We start from the raw sequence: 18,897 nt of genomic DNA on the forward strand, positions 1-18,897 counted from the left end.
GTTTGAGCACAACTCGTTGACGGTTAGTCCCTGACAGATTTTATGGCCCGGAGCATGAAAACGGAATAGCTTTGACTCTGATATGTCTGAATAGATCTTTAACTATAATAGTTAACACGTGAAACAGTCGATAATACTCATTGATATCCCATTGTCTACTTAGCTATTTGTGTTTGTTTTAAATTTGATTTTATGGCCCGGAGCATGAAAACGGAATAGCGTTGACTCTGATATGTCTGAATAGATCTTTAACTATAATAGTTAACACGTGAAACAGTCGATAATACTCATTGATATCCCATTGTCTACTTAGCAGTTTGTTTTTGTTTAAAATTTGCTACACAAATTTCAACCCCCTCTCTTAAATCATAAGTGCTACTAAGCTTCTAGGTTGAGCTTGGTTGGCTAGACTGACCTCAGCAGATAGCTGCATCAGTGACCCTGCGTACGACCACCAAATTGTTTTTATAGTAGTACCTAGAATAGCTTTTTGCAAAGAAGCTCGTCCAGGGAGGTAGTACTGCCATGTTTATTTTTGCCACCAAGCAGCATTGTTTTGCTCCAGTCTGAAGGGCTTGATTGCCGGTGTACAGCCACACAAGGCTTAACACCTACGCTGTAGATGGACACACAGACGCAATTTGTAAGAAGCTTTGCTTGCATGCCCTGTGAAGTGTAGCTGTTTATAGGCGATGGCGATTTCCACGTAACATTAGGACAGCCGTCTGCTTGGTCAGTTACTTTTTACTATAGTAAAAAAAAACTTATACTGAATCGGCCCAGGCACAGAAGAAGAAGACCGGTGTCTCTTCACGCATCTGTACTAACCCGCAAACTTCACAAAATTACACACTCCATGTTGTCTGCGTAACTTAAATTTATGACACACAAATACCATCAACAATGCAATCCACCAGCAGGCTGCCTACTAAGCGTGACGATCAACTCACCCATTTAAAGGTTGAACAAAGTTGGGGACGTTAACCTACCTTGACTGACGCTGACCTCGAGCTGATATGTTATGAATACGCAAAACGCATTCGAAGTGCGGTTAAGGTTTTAATTAAGAATCGGGGACACGGATCAAATCAATCATTGTGATTGTGTACTGTGTGCCTTGTTGTATTTTGCATCTTTCACGCTCGAACCCGCTTGCGAGAGCAGGCCTGTTCCCAACAGTGGGACATTATCAAGCTAATAAAGACGACAATAATTTTACAAAACAGTAACATGTAGTAATAAGTATAGTTAAGGAGTTTTGCTGTGAATTTTACCCCGTTTTAGTTTCCCACACTGACATCATGGCCGTTTTTTTATTAAATCGTTCAGTAATTTTTTTTAACAAGCTGTTATTAAAAATATGTTATTTAGTTTATAATACTTCATGGACCAACATAATCATCCCTAGAACCGAAACTCTAGCCAAGGCAAAACAAACGAGCCTAAACTTGTTAGAGCTATTACAGAGTTGCCATGACCACTTTTCGGATACATTACCAGATCAGTTACAAGACAATAATATCATTTAAATGTGTGGTACACATAACAGGGTAAGAAGTACTGGTTACAGGTACAGGTTACATTTAATTTCAACCCTAACTCAGTGGGTGTAGAGGTAAATACGATTTCTCCTACTACTCGGCTAGCATGGGCTAGAAGACAATTATCTCCCCGGGGAAAGGATACAAATTTATCTTCTTCCACAACTGTATCATCTCCCAGAGCACTGGCGCAAAAGTGGAAATATTATCCAAATAATATATGTGTAATAATAAACGGGGGTAAACTTTTCTTATTCCAGATTCCCGTGCTTTATGCTTTATCAATTATATCCCTTGTCAGGCAATATAATCGGGGACATAATTTTTGTCTCCTGTCTCTGCCGATGGGAGAAGCCGGTCGCTTCCCCATTTATTCTCCAACTTTAAATTTGTATAATCTTCCTGACCAAGTAATACTCACTTTATGATTTTTTAATTCAATTTACAAGAAAAGCACAATAGAATCAACAAACACCAGGTTGATTCCAGCAATGGAATCCCTGTCTCCACTCATCTCCTTTTTTCCCCGCTTTATTGCAAATCGCAACGACGAGCAACGAATTAATAATCATATTTTAAAGAATATTTAGACTTTAAAATATAAATCAATGTTTTTACAAAACATATAAACATATAATTATATAAACATTTTGTTGTAAAAGTTTTGTTTAGCAAAAATTTCTAAAATGTAAAGTATGTGTTACAATAACAATTCGTCAATTCCGAGACTCCAAGATATTATTCGAAATAAAAAACTCTTAGCTCAGCAAAAATTCATTTAATAACTACCTGGAAATAAAAGGTTTCATTCATACAAAAAAAAACTAGCGGCGTTATAGTTTACCATAAACCTTTCGCATGCTGTGTCAATACGTAATTTTTGGATTGAATATAAACGGGATTCGGGATAATGACGTGTTATAAACAAGACTATTTTAATTGATAGAGACTGGTACCGGTTAAATAAGGTAAGGTTAGATTAACGAACGATTTATCGAACACGTGCCACTTTTTTTTCGTTCGGAGTTAAGGTCTTCAATCAAATTCCAGTTGTCGGAAAGACCCTTCAATACCGAAAAGTGTTTCCGCAGTGTTTGGTTTACCAGGCCGCTTCGATTCATCTGTTCCATATTTGGTACCATCTTCAAACCAAGAACTGTAGTCCTGCACTTTTGTCAACCAATATTCTGAAATCAAACGCTGTTTAAAAAAACTGACATCCCACTAATGAAGAAAAAGGAGTACGGTTAGGGAGAAGATTTGTTACATCTAATAAACTTATTTACTGACAAGAATTAATAAAAATTGTATATATGTTATTCAATACTTTTACATACTTCATTATAAATAAAATATAAAAACTTTGGACGGCCAATACTGGACGTAGGTATTTAATAAGGAATTTATAATTCCATGTCTTGTACCGTCTGTTGCCACTTAAGGTTGGCGAATCGTTTAGATATAAGGGTAACGGTGAAAAGTTACAGTTTAGGGGAAACCCGTGGCAGCACATTTCTTATTTGATACTAAGAGTTGATACGTAGATACTAAGAGTATAGCATTCTAGATTGCCAGCTTTGTGACTTTGAGGAAATTAATACAATAAGTATTGCATATTAATTATTATAACCCGCTTACCATTTATTTCTTTGAAGGTGCCACAATTTCCCCCGTATTCAGCTGGTAAAATCTCTTTAGGTATATATTGATACATTTCTTCATAATTTTTATTATGCACATATAGCTGAAACATACAACATTATGCTAGATTTTTTTTTATTATTCCACTAAAAGTAAGCCGTTGACTGCAATCTCACCTGCTGGTAAGTAATGATGCAGCCTAAGTTGGTAACGGGATAACCTTTCAGGGGTACGGCAGTTTTATTAAACCCATACCCCTAATCGGTTTCTACGCGACTTGTCGGTAGTGCGGTTACTAGCCATGGTTGAAGCGTTCCACCAGACCAGGGAAAATACAGAAAATGATAAGTCTCAGAATTTCCGCTGCCGAGAATCGAACCCGGGACCTCCCACTTAAAACCACTGCGTACACCACTGCGACATTGAAGTCGTGAAAAAAGAATACACTACATTTACAAAACACTTTGAAAATGTATTATACGAAAAGCATAAAAACAATATACTTACTCGAGACCTATTCTTTTCGTTGAGCAAATTTTTCATTGCGTTGAATAAAGTCTCAAAACCAGGCGGTGTATTAATATAGTGAGTACCTTTCATACGTATTGGTGTAGCGTCCTGAAAAAAACATTTCAGTTAATATATATATATTTCAGTTAGTATACCTACTTTGAACAATATATTCGGAACGTTTGAAACATGTAGAATAACTGCAAACATCTCATTAATTCTTACTGTCTGCACTGTCTTAGATTGTTTCGGCACTCAGTTGACTAAAGGGTGAGTAATTTGATTTCTTATGAATGAAAACATACTTAATTATCTCTGATTTCTTCAGATAATACAAAATTAACGATGTATCGGACAAATATGTTATACCTGTGAGAGAACCGCCATCCGTTTCAAGACCGTCGGGGTCATTTGGAAGAAATGTGCCATCGTTACTCCCTCCAAATCCAGGATAGTTCGAACTCCAGCTACTGTCATAGTATCGTTTTCAGCTAACAACATCTAAAATATATGTAAATATGTATAGGTAAGTGTTTATTGGACCGTAGTAAAACTATCATATTTAAGATGTCTTCATTCCAAAAAATCACTTGAATGTACAGAATTTAATTAAGAATAGTAGATCAAAAAAATTACACTTTGCATCAATATAGATACGGAGAATATATCGTATATATTATGTCTCTCCGGATCGTAGGTACCCGGTCGCACAATAGTCACCATCGGCGAGGTAGGATCCGCAGGCTTAGGTAAGATTGTGTAGGTCCTGAAAGTTAATGCATATAATATAAGACCTGCATACGGTTAAATCAATAAAAAAAACTAAAGAAAGTCTTAGAAAGTTATTGTTTACTATATATAAAATTGCACAAAAAGTGACTCGATTTAAATGCGCCTAAAAAGAATAAACAAACAATACATCGATTAGATGGATGACTGGTATGAGGTTATACAACGAAAAGTGCACGTATGATTGATAAATTCGCATATACTGAGAGTCTTTTAAAAATGAATACCAAACCCTAATCAAGCTACGAAATTTTAGCCGCTGGTTTATTGGCGACATAACTACATGAGTTATATATTTTTTTTTTTTAAACTTTAAAAATGGACTCTGTCAATTTTAATTAATAAAATTCTAATTGCACAAGCACTTACTTGAATTTCTTTTTTACCGCATGAAAATATATTCCATCCGAGCAGTTTTCCGAAACGATTGATAGTCAGATAATTATGATTTACTTTCTCTTTCAGCGATGTAGAAAAATATGCAGCGTTTTCATATTATTAAGTAAGATATTAACCCATACTTTTTCTTGAAGAAAGTCGTGGATGTAATGTCCATTTTTACTTACCCTAAACCCAAAATTTCATTAAATAGGGCATCACTGGGCCTAATCCTGAAGAGTTCCGGTGCAAGTGTATGCATAGAATAAAATAGATCCAACTTTTCTTTAGTTCTTTCCAAACTATACTTACATCCGCGCAAAAACGCTACAAGCCATTGGTCATCTGAAAAACATAATTGACATACAAAATATTATAAGGGAAGAGTGCAAGTTTTGAACTAATACTACCCGTTAGTAAGTAAAGTATAAGCAGTAGAAGTATACGGTAGCTATTCGATTCCATGCCGGATACAAGCCAGATAGGGTTTATAACATTTTCAAAATCCAGTGGTAGGACACCACATCCTATCTAAGACAAGGATTTCATTGAAGTTAGGTGTATGAAATAAATCTAAGTAAAAACTTGCCATTCATTGACAATAATCTTATATTTAACTAATCTTCTCCTTTTGTCTATTGGGATGTTTCGACCGTGGTAGTTACCACCCTACCGACTAACATTTTTCGCTAAGCGATTTAGCGTTCCGGTACAATGTCACCCGATTAGGGGTATAGGGTTTAATACAACTGCCATATGGTGTTGATATGGTATGGTGTTGATGGTAATGGGCTAACAGGTTAGCCCATTACCATCTTAGACTGCACCAGCAGTTGAGATTGCAGTCAAGGGCTAACTTATAGTGGAATAAATATGGAAATAACTTACCTGTTCTGGCGCGAATGTGTGGCTGCTTTTCCAACCAATCCTTAATATGTTGCAGATCCTTATCAATCCTGTTTGGGTCCTCGTTCAACTCCACCCGAGCTTTCTCAGCTAGTTCAGGACTTAAGGGTCGGACTGGCATTCTTATTCTCTTTTCTAACCCGGGAATGAATAACGTGTCACTAACTGAACACTAACTCTGAGTATATCGATACGAAATGTGACATTTGAAAATAATCTCTTCTCTATCAGGTTTTATACAGAGATAACAATTATTTATCTTTATATTATATGTGTGGGCGACCAGCTTAATTGCAGCAGATAATTTTGTCGGTCAGGCCACTCGAATTATAAATTAATAATAATATAAATTGATGGGTGGCCAACCAATAGTAATGTTAAATTTACTGTTTATTATCGATCAAAATCTGTTGCCAGAATACCACGTTTAAACTCCGAAAGCATTTATATACTAAATGCTTACAACTTATCCTTTTTTGTCACAAAGATTTTTACGGGTACGCATTTATAAAAAAAAAACAGACTAGGAATTGGAATTGTTCGTAGGTATGTCGTGAACGTAGATATTGTTATCTTAATATTATTGATTATTTGAACGTTGATATGAAAAAAATTGTTATCAATTTAATACATACGATTACCTAGAGGTAAGTAATAATGGAACTGATGCGTGATCAATTTTCAATTAAATAGCTACCCAACTAACAACAACAACCAAGCGTATTGTACAGAGTATGAAGTATGCAGATTATGTATTTCATACAAATATAACTCTTGTTATTATATGTGCCTAAATTATAATTCATAAAAATAATGGCTTAGCACACTAATAACACATGGGTAAATGTAGTTGACTGCAGTTGCCAGCGATGCTGAAAACTTATTAATCGATCTCCACGTTCAACTACTACAAGTAAAAAGTTAAACCCCAAAAATATATTCATCATGCAAATTAAAAAGGATTATGTTCCTATCAGTAGGCCCTTATTTCCGCGGTGTCAGTGATCTCTAAAAGAGGGACGCATACTAGCTTAGCAAGAAAGCGGATCATGGTGTGGTGTGATATACACTAAGACACATCAGAAACCTCCTATGAGAAAAAGCCTGATTTGCTTTACTACGCGAAAAGCAGGAAAATCTGTATGTAATTTATAATTGAAATTACAATGAATATTTGTAAAGTGCTCCGTTGTCAGAGCGAAACCTTCGTAGGGAATTCATTACCGATGATTAGTGTGCTGTGGAACATAAGGATTAAAGAAATTATTTTTTCGCGGAGTATAGCAAATTAAGATTTATTCTCATAATAAATCATGAAATTCCGCAGAGTACGCCTGCTTCTATCCAATGCAGAAACTTACTTCCGTATCGCAATAACTCTATTCAACTCACTGGCCAGTATTTTATACTGGCCAGTGATTTCTTTAACGGTTCCTCAATATTCTTTATATTCTACAGAAGGCATTAATTTTCTCAGCAGTTAAAGGCTATCCAAAACTTTAACTATGCATTACGACTATTACGATTATATTTTAGCTTTACCTTTCTTCCTTGCATCTACTTACTTTATAATATAGGAGTGCTTTGATCTACAAAGTTAAAATAATATACCTTTATATCCTAACAGACTTTAAACTATAGTAGAAAAGCTATAGCGGCCGAAATTTCTACAAATCTCACCAATAATGTGACTTAGACAAGCTTTATGAATTTGTATGAATTTACAAAGCCGCGCTTTCGGCATGTGATACATCAAATCAAATTGATAAAGTTAAATAAGCTTCTAGTAATTTCGTGCCTATACAATTTTTCAAATCTATTTGTGCGAATCCTACTCATAACATATTTTTTTATTTAACATATTTTTCATTACATTAATAATTTTTTCTAACGCAGCTGCGGCATTAATATAATGTGATCCCTTCAGACGAAACGGTGCAGCATAGTGTAATAAATAAAACATGCTATAAAACAGGGAAAAGAGAAATGCGACTAATCATATTTATATCATTACTTGCGATTGAACACTTATTTTCTTCAAAATACTTTGTGTAGCTTGAAGTACAAGGCCCATGATAATTCCTTCTAAGGCAACAACCCATTGGCAGCCATTTACAACCGCATTGTCGTCGACAAACATCAAAATCTAAAAATCAAATTAAATCTAGAAAACTATCTGGCAAGTACCTAACTCAGAATACAGATCACGTGGTACCTGATATCCGGTTCTTTATTATTCATTATTCTTAGGGTTCCTAAAATAATGGTACTCTGACGTATGTCAGGTGTTCATCTGAAACGAGCAATTCTTGTATATCTATTATCTAAATCTCGGAAACGGTTTAAAGAGTTTTCCCAAAATTCAAACCCTGCATGGTTTTGGTGGCTATAAGTCGATCTAGTTTTTAAAAATTCATACGTAGCGCATTCTTCGAGGATCGGTTTATTATTCATTAATATTACTAGCTGTATTTACAACCTCGCAAAAATGCTAACAGCCATTGATCATCTAAAATTCGAAGTAAGTACAATTATAACAAACATAATTCCCAAATGCAAGCCTATTCTCTTTATGTCGATGAATGCGATATTAAATCAGAAACTTAGCCCCATCCCTGGTAATACTGCTACAACGATTATGGTTTGGCTACCAAAGTAGCAATAGTATTACTATTCATGTGCCGTTGTTTTGACAAACATTTCGTTGAAGGACACTGGGAATCCTTTTAGGATCCTCATTTAATTCCACACGAGCTTTCTCTGCCAAATCACGACTCAAAGGCCGTATTAACATTTCTTGATTGTTTGTTCTGCTCTGGCTTCGCTATTTTTTTTAATATTCTCGTTTCTAATGACTATTATTAGTTGTGTTTTTTGTTGATAATGCAATTTTGTAACAAAGGACAGAAAATTAATTAACATTTATACACACAAGACATCAGAATATCTTATCTTCTCTGTTTGATATGATTGCATTTATTTGTATCGTTTATGTTATTGTAATTAAATTTCTGCAACTTTACCTACTTTACAGTTTTTCGCATATTGCACACTGGCATAGATAGCTAGATGCTTGATAGGATAGCTAGGATTTTATTTGAAGCAGGAGCTTGCTCCTTTAATTTGTCCGTTGCTTGCAACAGAGAAATACAAAGTTGTTTAAAGTCTGCTGGCCCAGCCATAGATATTTTTTTTAATTTTTACACCATACTACACATCACAGATCAACCCATCAAAAAAACCTATAGCTGTTCAAATACTTTATATTTATTTCTATTAAATTGCAATCTGAAAGACGTTCACGTCACTAACATTAAAAAACTGAAACCAGAATGCATGGTTCTGAACATCTTGTGTTCTGGGGCAATATAATCCGGTTTCTAGATTTTTGGGTTCAGAAGTTTACGTGGAATAGAGTCGTGTATTCCATGTCAATAACCACAAAATCCGTACCTTAACTGTATCGTATTCGATCGACTAAATACAGGTATCTCAAGTTATAGTAATAACATAGTGTATATAAGGTGATACAAGTTTTTTTTTTTTATCTATAACACATTAATTTAATTTATTCTGTGGTACATAAAAAATACTTAAATATAGAAATAGATTGTAAGTAAAATTTGATTTGAGTCACTATTAAGTAACTTAAACCTCAACTTCAAAACTTTGAGATAGTGTAAAATAATAGACTTAATAGTATTGAAACTCTTTATTATCAAGGGGTCTATGGTGCTAATCAAATATTCTTTAAGGGTGCTACGTTCAAAATGGGAAATGAAAAACTGCTTTTTATCTACTAATGTCTTAGAGAAAATATTAATCAAATTCTAATTGTCTGAAGGACCCTTCGATCCCGAACAAGCTTTCTGCAGTCTTAGGTGTGCCGGGTCGCTTTGACTCGTCTGTTTTGTATTTCATATCTTCTTCTAACCATGAGCTATATTGCCACCGTTTAGCCTTCCAAGAATCTGAAAAAAAATACTATTAATTTACCTAATAATGCTTCCACATGAAAAAAGTCTTTAATTGCGTTATAATCAAATTCAGCCTAGTCTAGTCAGCCTCTAACAACTGAAGATAAATGCATAATCAGTGAACTGATGTTTATTTTTATGGCTACACAGTATTTCTAGGTTTACCTTCTACCATAGGTACTTGTTAATATAGTTATAGCAGGTTAAGTATAGCCAGACGTAACATTTGCTAGATCTCTATTGTAAGAACTTCTACCACGACTGTATCGGACATTCGCACTGGATATAGGACTCCTACCGGCTACAAACCGTTGATACCTTCAATAACCTACCTTTTACAATAAAATTAATCAATTAGTATGTTTTTATCATCTTAATAAAATTAAATGCAAAGTAAAAGTACTTGTTTTTCATTAATATGTTTACATATAACGAAACTGAAGAGTTATTACAACTCTTGAAATAACTTTGCCATAAGATAAATTTTTGAGAGACAACCTTATCACATTCTTCATTTATCATTCATTCTATAACATTCGTTCCTTTACATTTCTCATAATACACACATAGAAGCACACACAAAAATACACTCACACCTTTATTGCTATTTATATTATTGCTTTTTATTAACCTACCTATTTAGTACCTAAATATTTGTTCACTGTTATCTTAAAGATAATTATGTAGGTACCTATTCTTTAGTGTTGCACTGGGAAAGCACTGCCTGTAATTATGCATGTTAAATCCTAGTATCTTCTTCTTTGTCGTAACACTCTTGCCAGAGTGGTCGTGGTCATCACGGTGGGACATTGTTTGTGGCAGTTGTTACTCGCCTCACGATCATTCGCCACTTCTCCCTGTTTGCAGATAGTCTGGTACACTCATGCAAGGGACCTCCCACTGAAGATTTGATTTGATCGGTCCATCGCATGGGTGACCTACCGCGTGCTCTAGTGCCTTCTACCTTGCCCTGCACAATAAGGCGTTCTATGGAGTTGCTGTCTTTCCGAGAGACGTGACCGAAGAATTTTAATATGCGGCTATGCACTAATGTTGAGAGACGTTGCTTGATGTCCAGTTCTCGGATAATGGAAATATTGGTGCGAAATTAATTCCATGACACTCCAAGCATACGTCTCCAACACCACATCTCTAAAGCATCAATTTTCCTCTTCTCGACCTCTCGCAAAGTCCACGTCTCCGCGGCGTATAAAAATATGGGGAAAACAAGTGTTTGTACAAGCCGGATCTTAGTGGCCTTAGTAATGTTACGGTTCCTCCATATTTTTTTCAGCTTTTCCATAGTAGTTCTCGTTATTGCCATATGTCGCTTTACCTCTTTAAAATCCTAGTATAGGGGCAGATATATCGATAAATATATCGATAAATATAACCATAGATTGCTGTAACAATTGCTTAGATCGTTTAACTGATTACTTATTTGTCTTTTTGTGTATCTTTATTATAGTAAGTACTTCTTTCTTTGTGCCCAATAAAGTATATTATTATTTTAGGCTCTAACGCTGTTGTTGCTTAACCTTACTCCCTCATTCTTCTCCTTCTTTCACTTGTCATACATCCATTTACTTTTGTAAAGACTCCCACTTCTCTGTAGCCTTTGCGGTCAGGGGTCTCTATCTTTTTTGCACATCTTACTTTCTTCATCACGTTCTCCCTTGCCCAGTGTGCAGTTACAGGTGGGTGTAAACAATTTTAAAACTGACCTGTGATTGCTCTAATAGGTCCTCCATCCCCTCCATATTCCTCAGGAAGTAGGTACTTTGGTATATGTTGATACAGGCTATCCAAATTTTGACCATGCACGTACAGCTAGAACACAATATGTAAATTATCAATCGAATCCGAAATCTTCGCATTGCTGTTATTTACCTTCTTTTCCCTGTAGATAGGGATAGCACTACTAAAAACAATCTGGTTGTTGATGATTTGGGACTAGATTGCTTTTAATAACTTCTGGCGTTAAAATTTTTCCAGGATTATAATTATTCCGTGTGTCAATCTACGATTGCGTGTAAAATTTTATTCAAATACTCTCAGTTGTTTATGCTTGGTTAAGAAACCAACTACTAAACATCCAAATAGCTTTATAACACATTTTGGTTAATTGGTGGTTAGCCACAGCAAATAAAGCACTTCACCGGAAGCATGATTAATACAAAATGACACTACTCATACAAAATTTCCAACAACCTGCGCTAAAAACCACTAGCCACCAAACTTATGGGGAAACTTACTCTGTTCCTATTTTTTTCGTTTAACATTGATTTCATTAAGTTTATAATTTTTTCCAAAGCAGCTGGGCAATTGATATAATGTGCGCCTTTCAGTCTAAGAGGTGCAGCATCCTGAAAATAATAAATAAAATATCATCATCAACAGAATCATCATCATCATCATCGACATATTACCGGCTCCCTACAGGAAGGACACGCGTCTCCGCTTAGAGTAAGAAGGCCGTAATTCACCACGATGGTCAAGTTGGGATTAGTGTACTTCGCACGCCTTTGAAAACATAAAGGTAAGCAGGTTTTCTCACTAAGTGACATTTAGTTATTGCCTTAATTTAAAAACGCACATTACCTCCTAAAGTTAAAGTTTGAAGTGTGAACCACCAACAAGAGATCGCATTCGGAAAATCTATTGGTTTAGTATCATGAGAAATGATTGTGAACATTGACTCATTATAATCGTCCTGTTAATCTCATGGCGGTATTTTAGCCCTACTAAGAGGGCATCGCAAACCGTATTAGAAAACTATAGTTCTTCTATACCTACCTACCTATCTACTTCCTACTTATAAGTTGTTATTGTAAAATAATGGACGATTCATTAGACTTTTTATTCTTTGAATGACGAGATTTCACTCATAATTAAAACGTACAGAACCCTCATTCAGCTATTACTGCATGCATTGCATTGTATCCAAAAACGGTCAAAACCGGGCACGACTCACTTCACACCCGCGGAATGTTGCTAGCTCAGAAGCTTTTCCCATTTTCCCCGTTTTATAGAAACGTTTAGAACACTAAGGTAAAATAATTACCGTCAACCGCTAAATGGAATAAAGTGACTAAACCGCCAAGCCTGTTCGAGAAACACTTCTAAAGTGGAGCGTTTTTGATGCTCCAATATTAATCGTGTACACAATTTCTATATGTTCCCATTTCTGTAAGATTTAATGTCATTTTTTACTTTTTAGGTGATTGCACTTTTCTCGTAAAACTCAAATAATCGCAGTTAAATACTTGCCTGTGATTGGACACTCATCTTTTTCATAACACTTGGTGTCATATGTAAAATATGCGCCATAGTTACTCCTTCTAAGTCCATTATAATCTTAACACCAGCTACCATCGCATTGTCATCTTCCATCATTGCGATCTAAAAAAACCCATACTAACATTAAATGCGAAAGTGTGTCTACTTGTTTGTTTATTAATTTTATACTAGCGTATCCGGCAGACATCGCTCTAACCAGCAAAGCAGCGCTACCTACTCCACCGATCCAGAAGTGTCTAAGTATGATATCAAACCAATCAGAAACCCATTACAATATACACACAAAGTTCATCAGAATCGGCCCATTCCGATTGGAATTCCGCAAAGTAACGCCTGCTTCTATCCAATATTTAAAATCGGTCGAGCTGTTTAGGAGGAGTTGTGTGACACGTACAGATGGATTCTAGTTATTTCCTCACCGCTTAAACTTTCCCTGTACTGCCATGAATATTTCAAGACCTTAATTAGCTAAATCGGTTCTCGAGTTTTAGCGAGACTGACGAACAGAAATTCATGTAATAAAAGATTTGGCTTACCAGATTTAAATAAACTTTAACAAAATCTTTGCATAAATTGCTTCTTGGGCATTTAAAACGTATACATCCTTTAGCCCAGAAAAACAAATGATTTTCACAAACAAACCAAATCAAATCCTGTAGCCTCGAATTAGTCAAACCTTAAATCAATCATAGTTCGATTTTCGGATGTAGATTTGCCGAGACCCACCTTAGGGGTCACCGGGGGAGTGGGGCGAGCGCGAAAGCTCGTCATTAGTAGAGCCCCAGGACTAGACGACATCGGGGGGAGAGTGGGAAACGTCAACTTCGGCTCGATTCGACGTTAATCTGAGTGTTGGTGGACTTTTGGACTAATCATTGTTTAGTCCGCCCTCGTGACCGTGGTAAGGATTCACATCCGGATGACGTCAGAAATCGGGGCCCTCGTCTTCGCCAGTGAAAACGCTGTGTTGGTTGTGTGTTTGTGTGCTGTTGGGACACATTGTCGGTAGTTATTTGATCGTCATGGTCGTACAGGACATGCTTCGGACGACGCTACCTAGGCTCGACGTCGGGGGCGGGGGTATAAGTAGTCGCCTCGACCACTAGGTTGGGGTGTCGGACTGCTTTGATAATTTTTTAAAGTACTGCCTTAGTGGAAAAAGAGGGCTAGAGGACGACCGAGAATGGATTTTATTTATTTATTTATTCACTTTATTGCTCAACCAAAAAAACCTACCAGCCAAACTTCGGAGGAGGAGAGGGAGGAGAGGGATTTTGTAGGATAGAGAAGATTGGAAAGGACAGAACTGACACGAGCTTAGCTCTAAAGTCAAAGAAGAAGAATAACAATGTAACAAGTGACTAAGATTTAGACGAGTTAATGTCACAAAGTTAAGTCAAACTTACAAGTGTTAATCAACGCCTAAGGAAAACTTTTTTTTTGAATTTTTGGTTGTATTATTAACATCAAATACTTAACTTTATCTACAACCACACACCGGATATTTATTCTGCTAAATTATATATGGGACTGCATATCTAGTAGGTCGTATAATAAATGTAACAGGTAAGCCCTTTGACTCCAAGCTCATCGGATGAGAAGTGACATTTACAGATGCTGTACTACATTTAGCTTATAATATTTTAAGCCACAATAATAGAATTCGACTTCACTTTCGGGGGTCGAGCTCGAATCCCATTACGCACTTGTAAATTTTATAAGTTATGTGCATTTTAAGCAACTAACACTAGTTTCGGTGGTGAAGGAAAACATCGTGAGGAAACCTGCATGCCCGAGAGTTCTCCATAGTTCTCTAAGCCATGTGGAGTCTACCAATCCGTAGTGGGCTGGTAAAGGGTTGTTATGATGCTGGTGGCCATACGCGCCTTTGCCTTAAAATGCACATAACTTAGAAAAGTTAAATGTGCGTGCCCCCAGAAACTAAAGCCGAAGTCCTTACCACTAGGCTATTATCGCTTCGTAAGTTTGAATGCATCTACACTTTATTCTTGATGGTACTTAACCAAGTCAAAAGAAAACTCAATAAAATACGGTTGCATTATGAATTGTACCTTTTGTGTTATCAGAGTCATACCGAATACATGCAACATAGTAATTTTCCCAGGATTTACTTTTCCACTGCGCATGATTGCCACCCTCGGTGAATCAGGAGTCTCTGTTTTAGGCATCAGTACATAAACACTGAGAAGAGAAATGAATATTATAATCTTAAAATCGATTTCACATCCTTCAGTTAATTTAAAATCAAAAAAGGGATTTATTTGTATGTTTTGCTTTAGTTCTTACCCTAAATCCATTAATTCATCAAATAATGGATCATCATGTTTGAAAGAATAAAGCTCCGGTGAGATGGAACGCAAAGTATAATAGAGATCCAACTTCTCTTTAGTTCTCTCTAAGCTGTACTTGCAACCCCTTAAAAACGCAATCAGCCACTGGTCATCTGAAAACAAGTTTTACACTTAAAGCATCTTTAACTCATGTAAACGTAACGGTGCTCATTGCGCCTCGCAACACTTTAATAAATTTTGACGGCCAAGGCGCAGTGGGTAGTGACCCTGTTGTCTGAGTCCAATACTGTGGGATCGATTCCCAAAACTGGAAAATGGTTGTGTGATGAACATTAATGTTTTTCAGTGTCTGGGTGTTTATCTTTATATTATAAGTACATATTTATGTGTATTCATAAAAATATTCATCTGTCATCTTAGTATCCATAACACAAGCTACGCTTACTATGGGGCTAGATGACAATGTGTGGATTGACGTTGTATTTTTATCGATATAGGTACCTAACGAAGTTTTTGACCACGCGAAGCGACATTTCGGAATTTACTTGAGTAAATTTATACTTTCCATCAGGTTCGTTTGCCCGTGCAATTTTTTGATTAACAAAATTTTTTTTAATCCAAGATAAGAAATAAAAACTGTTTTATCATACTTTTCTTCATTAATTATTCTTAATGCCACTAATGTAAAACTAATTGTAGATTAAGTGGCTCTTCTAAAAAATGTATATGTAGAAAAATATATTAAAATTATATATGCTAGTCAGCACTATTCTTTACTTGATCAACAGGTGATAGATACTGTATCATTCCGCATATATTTACAAGATTGCAGTCGTGAAGTGGTTTTTGAAAATCTAAGCAGTATATAATCACAATGAAATGGATATAATATTTAAGAATAACATTTTCTGACATATCTTGTAAATAATCTGACATATATAAAAATAGGTTTTTTTATTTTACAATCATTCTGTTAATATCTCTGACTGATAAAGAAGTGCACAAATTAGAACTTCAAAATAATGTTCGTAAGTTCCATTTTGCTCTAAAGGTGCAGTGATACACTGTAACTTCAAATACTTAAAAACTACTCTACGATTGTTAGAGTACGAAGAATAACGACAAAAAACGGTTAACTACGATTCACCATTTGGTTACTAGTAAAATCTATGTTCATACACACAAATTCAAAGAGAATTTCAAAAAAATATTACTTAATTATTACCCACCTGTTCGGGCGTAAATGTGCGGTTGTTTTGCCAACCAATCCTTAATGTGCTGCAGATCACTGGGAATCCTGTTAGGATCCTCATTTAATTCTACTCGAGCCTTTTCTGCTAGTTCAGGACTTAAAGGCCGTATGGACATTTTTTATGCAAAAAGTTTAAATTTGAAAAAAAATATTCAACCTGCAACGAGTGTAGTGTAACTAGAAATAGACTAACATTTAAGTTTCATAAGCACAACATTATTGAAAATCTTATCTTCATCGGATTACGTGTTATATCGATTGGTTGAAGTGTAATATTATTAATTGCCGCACCCACATTATAAGTTTAGATTTAGTTGAGTTTTATTTTAGCACAAAGATTGTTTTTATTTTTCAAAAATTTTAACTGCAGTAGGTAGATAATTCTTCATTGGTAAAGATTAATCAAAAAAGTAACATTAATAATATTTTTACTTTAAAGTCAAATCTCACGGATATGTTATTTCTGTGGCATGTTTTTAAATTTCCATACATTTGTTTCAATCACTACAGACAATTCCGGTCAGTCGGTCGTGGAATAGCTTGCAGGTCGCGTGGCCAGCATCTAAAGCTACCACAATTAAAAAAGCGACTGGTCTTTTGAAGTAATTTCTGCACGCCTCAACCTTGTGACACTTGTGCCGACGATTTCCACGACTAATTTAATCGTCTGTCCACCTTTTGGGCGAACCGTCTCTGACGTGAATAAGAATACAAATAAACACTAACGGCCATCGATCCTTCGAGCCTAGCTAAAGTAATAATAATAATAATAATATCTTTATTTTATCAAAATAAACGTATACATTTCATGAGTGTGAAGCCCTGTCTCCTGCGGTAGTTAAAACTGTGTTACAGGAGACAGTGTCTTCCCTATATCTATGGTCTTATTAACAAACGTTTGACAATTTACAGGGAAAATTATATAAAGGAAAGAAAAGAAATAAATAAATGAAAAAAAAAAAAAAAAAAAAGAGAATTATGTAAATTTTTGAGGCGGGTGCTTAGGTAGGTACATTTGATTTGTTTGTGGGTGTGCGCGTGTTTGTATGCGTGTGTGTGAGCGTGTTTGTATGCGTGTGTGTGCGTGTTTATATGCGTGTGTGTGCGTGTGTGTTTGTGTTTAGTTTGTAATTTGTTTTATTTAAATTAGATATTCTTATGAAATATTTTCTCTGTACCCTCATAGTCGTAATCTTTTAGCCAAGATTTAATGTATGTCTTAATTTCTCTATTGGTCATGTCTTTTAAGGTACCTTTTTTTATAAGGTTGTATAGGCAGGGTGCAAGGAAATTATAGTGCTTACGTGCAAAACTACTTTTTATAATAGGAATTGGGCATCTATCAATTCTCTTTGAACAGGTGGGTAGAAAGGGAACCGTTTTGCTATGGTATCTTCGCAATGTTTGAAAAATATACAATTTCCTTACTGACAGCACATCACATTTTTCATATAAGCGAGTCGTGGGAAAGGATAGCACATAATAACTTTAAGTAAAGCGCGTTGAGCCCGCTCAACCTCCAGCATTAAAGTTTTAGAGGCACAACCCCATGCGCAGATACAGTAACTAAGAATACATTCACCAAGGGTTTTATAAAGTTTAATTAGCATATCAGTATTGCAAACGGTACGTAAGGTTTTAAATATGTATATGAGTCTCCTAATACGCAAACTGGTGTTAGATATATGTGAAGCCCAAGTCATGTTGTCGTCAATTGTTACGCCAAGGTATTTAACTGTGTTCGCTTGCATTAATGAACTGCAATCACAAGGAACGTTCAGAGTCTGATTACATGGGTAGCAATGTGCTCGTATTCCAAAGTCAGTTGGGGGTCTTCCTCTTTTTGTTTTGCTGAAGCATAGATATTTAGTTTTACCAGTGTTGAGTGCAAGGAGACTATGTTCTAACCATGAAATAATAATTCTAAGACCCGCATCAGCATGTCTATTAACCTCTTCCCACGTAGAGCCATGAAACAAGAGAACTGTATCATCAGCGAACATTATAATATCACAATTACGAATTTGTTTATTACACAGTTCGTTAATGTAAATTAGAAACAGTGTAGGTCCTAAGGTGCTACCCTGTGGGACTCCATAGGAGCAATAATATGTATCGCTTATGGATCCTTCAACTCTCACTTGTTGAGTTCTATTGGTCAAGTAGTCTGAAAACCAATTATGTGACAAACCTCTTATTCCACAGTTCTCCAAACGAGACAGCAAAATTGAAATAGAAACAGTATCAAAGGCTTTCTGTATATCCAGGAATACGCCTACTACCTTTTTGTT

The 18,897-nt window shown here is 35.7% G+C and overlaps 1 protein-coding gene across 1 annotated transcript; it reads right to left on the minus strand.

Annotated features, from left to right (window-relative positions):
- Nucleotides 1–2,303: 2,303 nt before the first annotated feature.
- On the minus strand, nt 2,304–16,777 carry LOC120636053. Its single transcript, XM_039907324.1, is given in 14 exon segments — nt 2,304–2,728; nt 3,180–3,285; nt 3,690–3,800; nt 4,062–4,193; nt 4,329–4,458; nt 5,048–5,204; nt 5,748–5,900; nt 9,566–9,736; nt 11,467–11,572; nt 11,998–12,108; nt 13,013–13,144; nt 15,115–15,244; nt 15,350–15,506; nt 16,584–16,777. Coding segments are annotated over 14 exon segments (1,887 nt in total). The 5' UTR covers nt 16,723–16,777; the 3' UTR covers nt 2,304–2,576.
- Between the last annotated feature and the right edge of the window lie 2,120 nt (nt 16,778–18,897).

The sequence above is a fragment of the Pararge aegeria genome, chromosome 3 (genome assembly GCF_905163445.1).
Source record: "Pararge aegeria chromosome 3, ilParAegt1.1, whole genome shotgun sequence".
NCBI lineage: Eukaryota > Metazoa > Arthropoda > Insecta > Lepidoptera > Nymphalidae > Pararge > Pararge aegeria.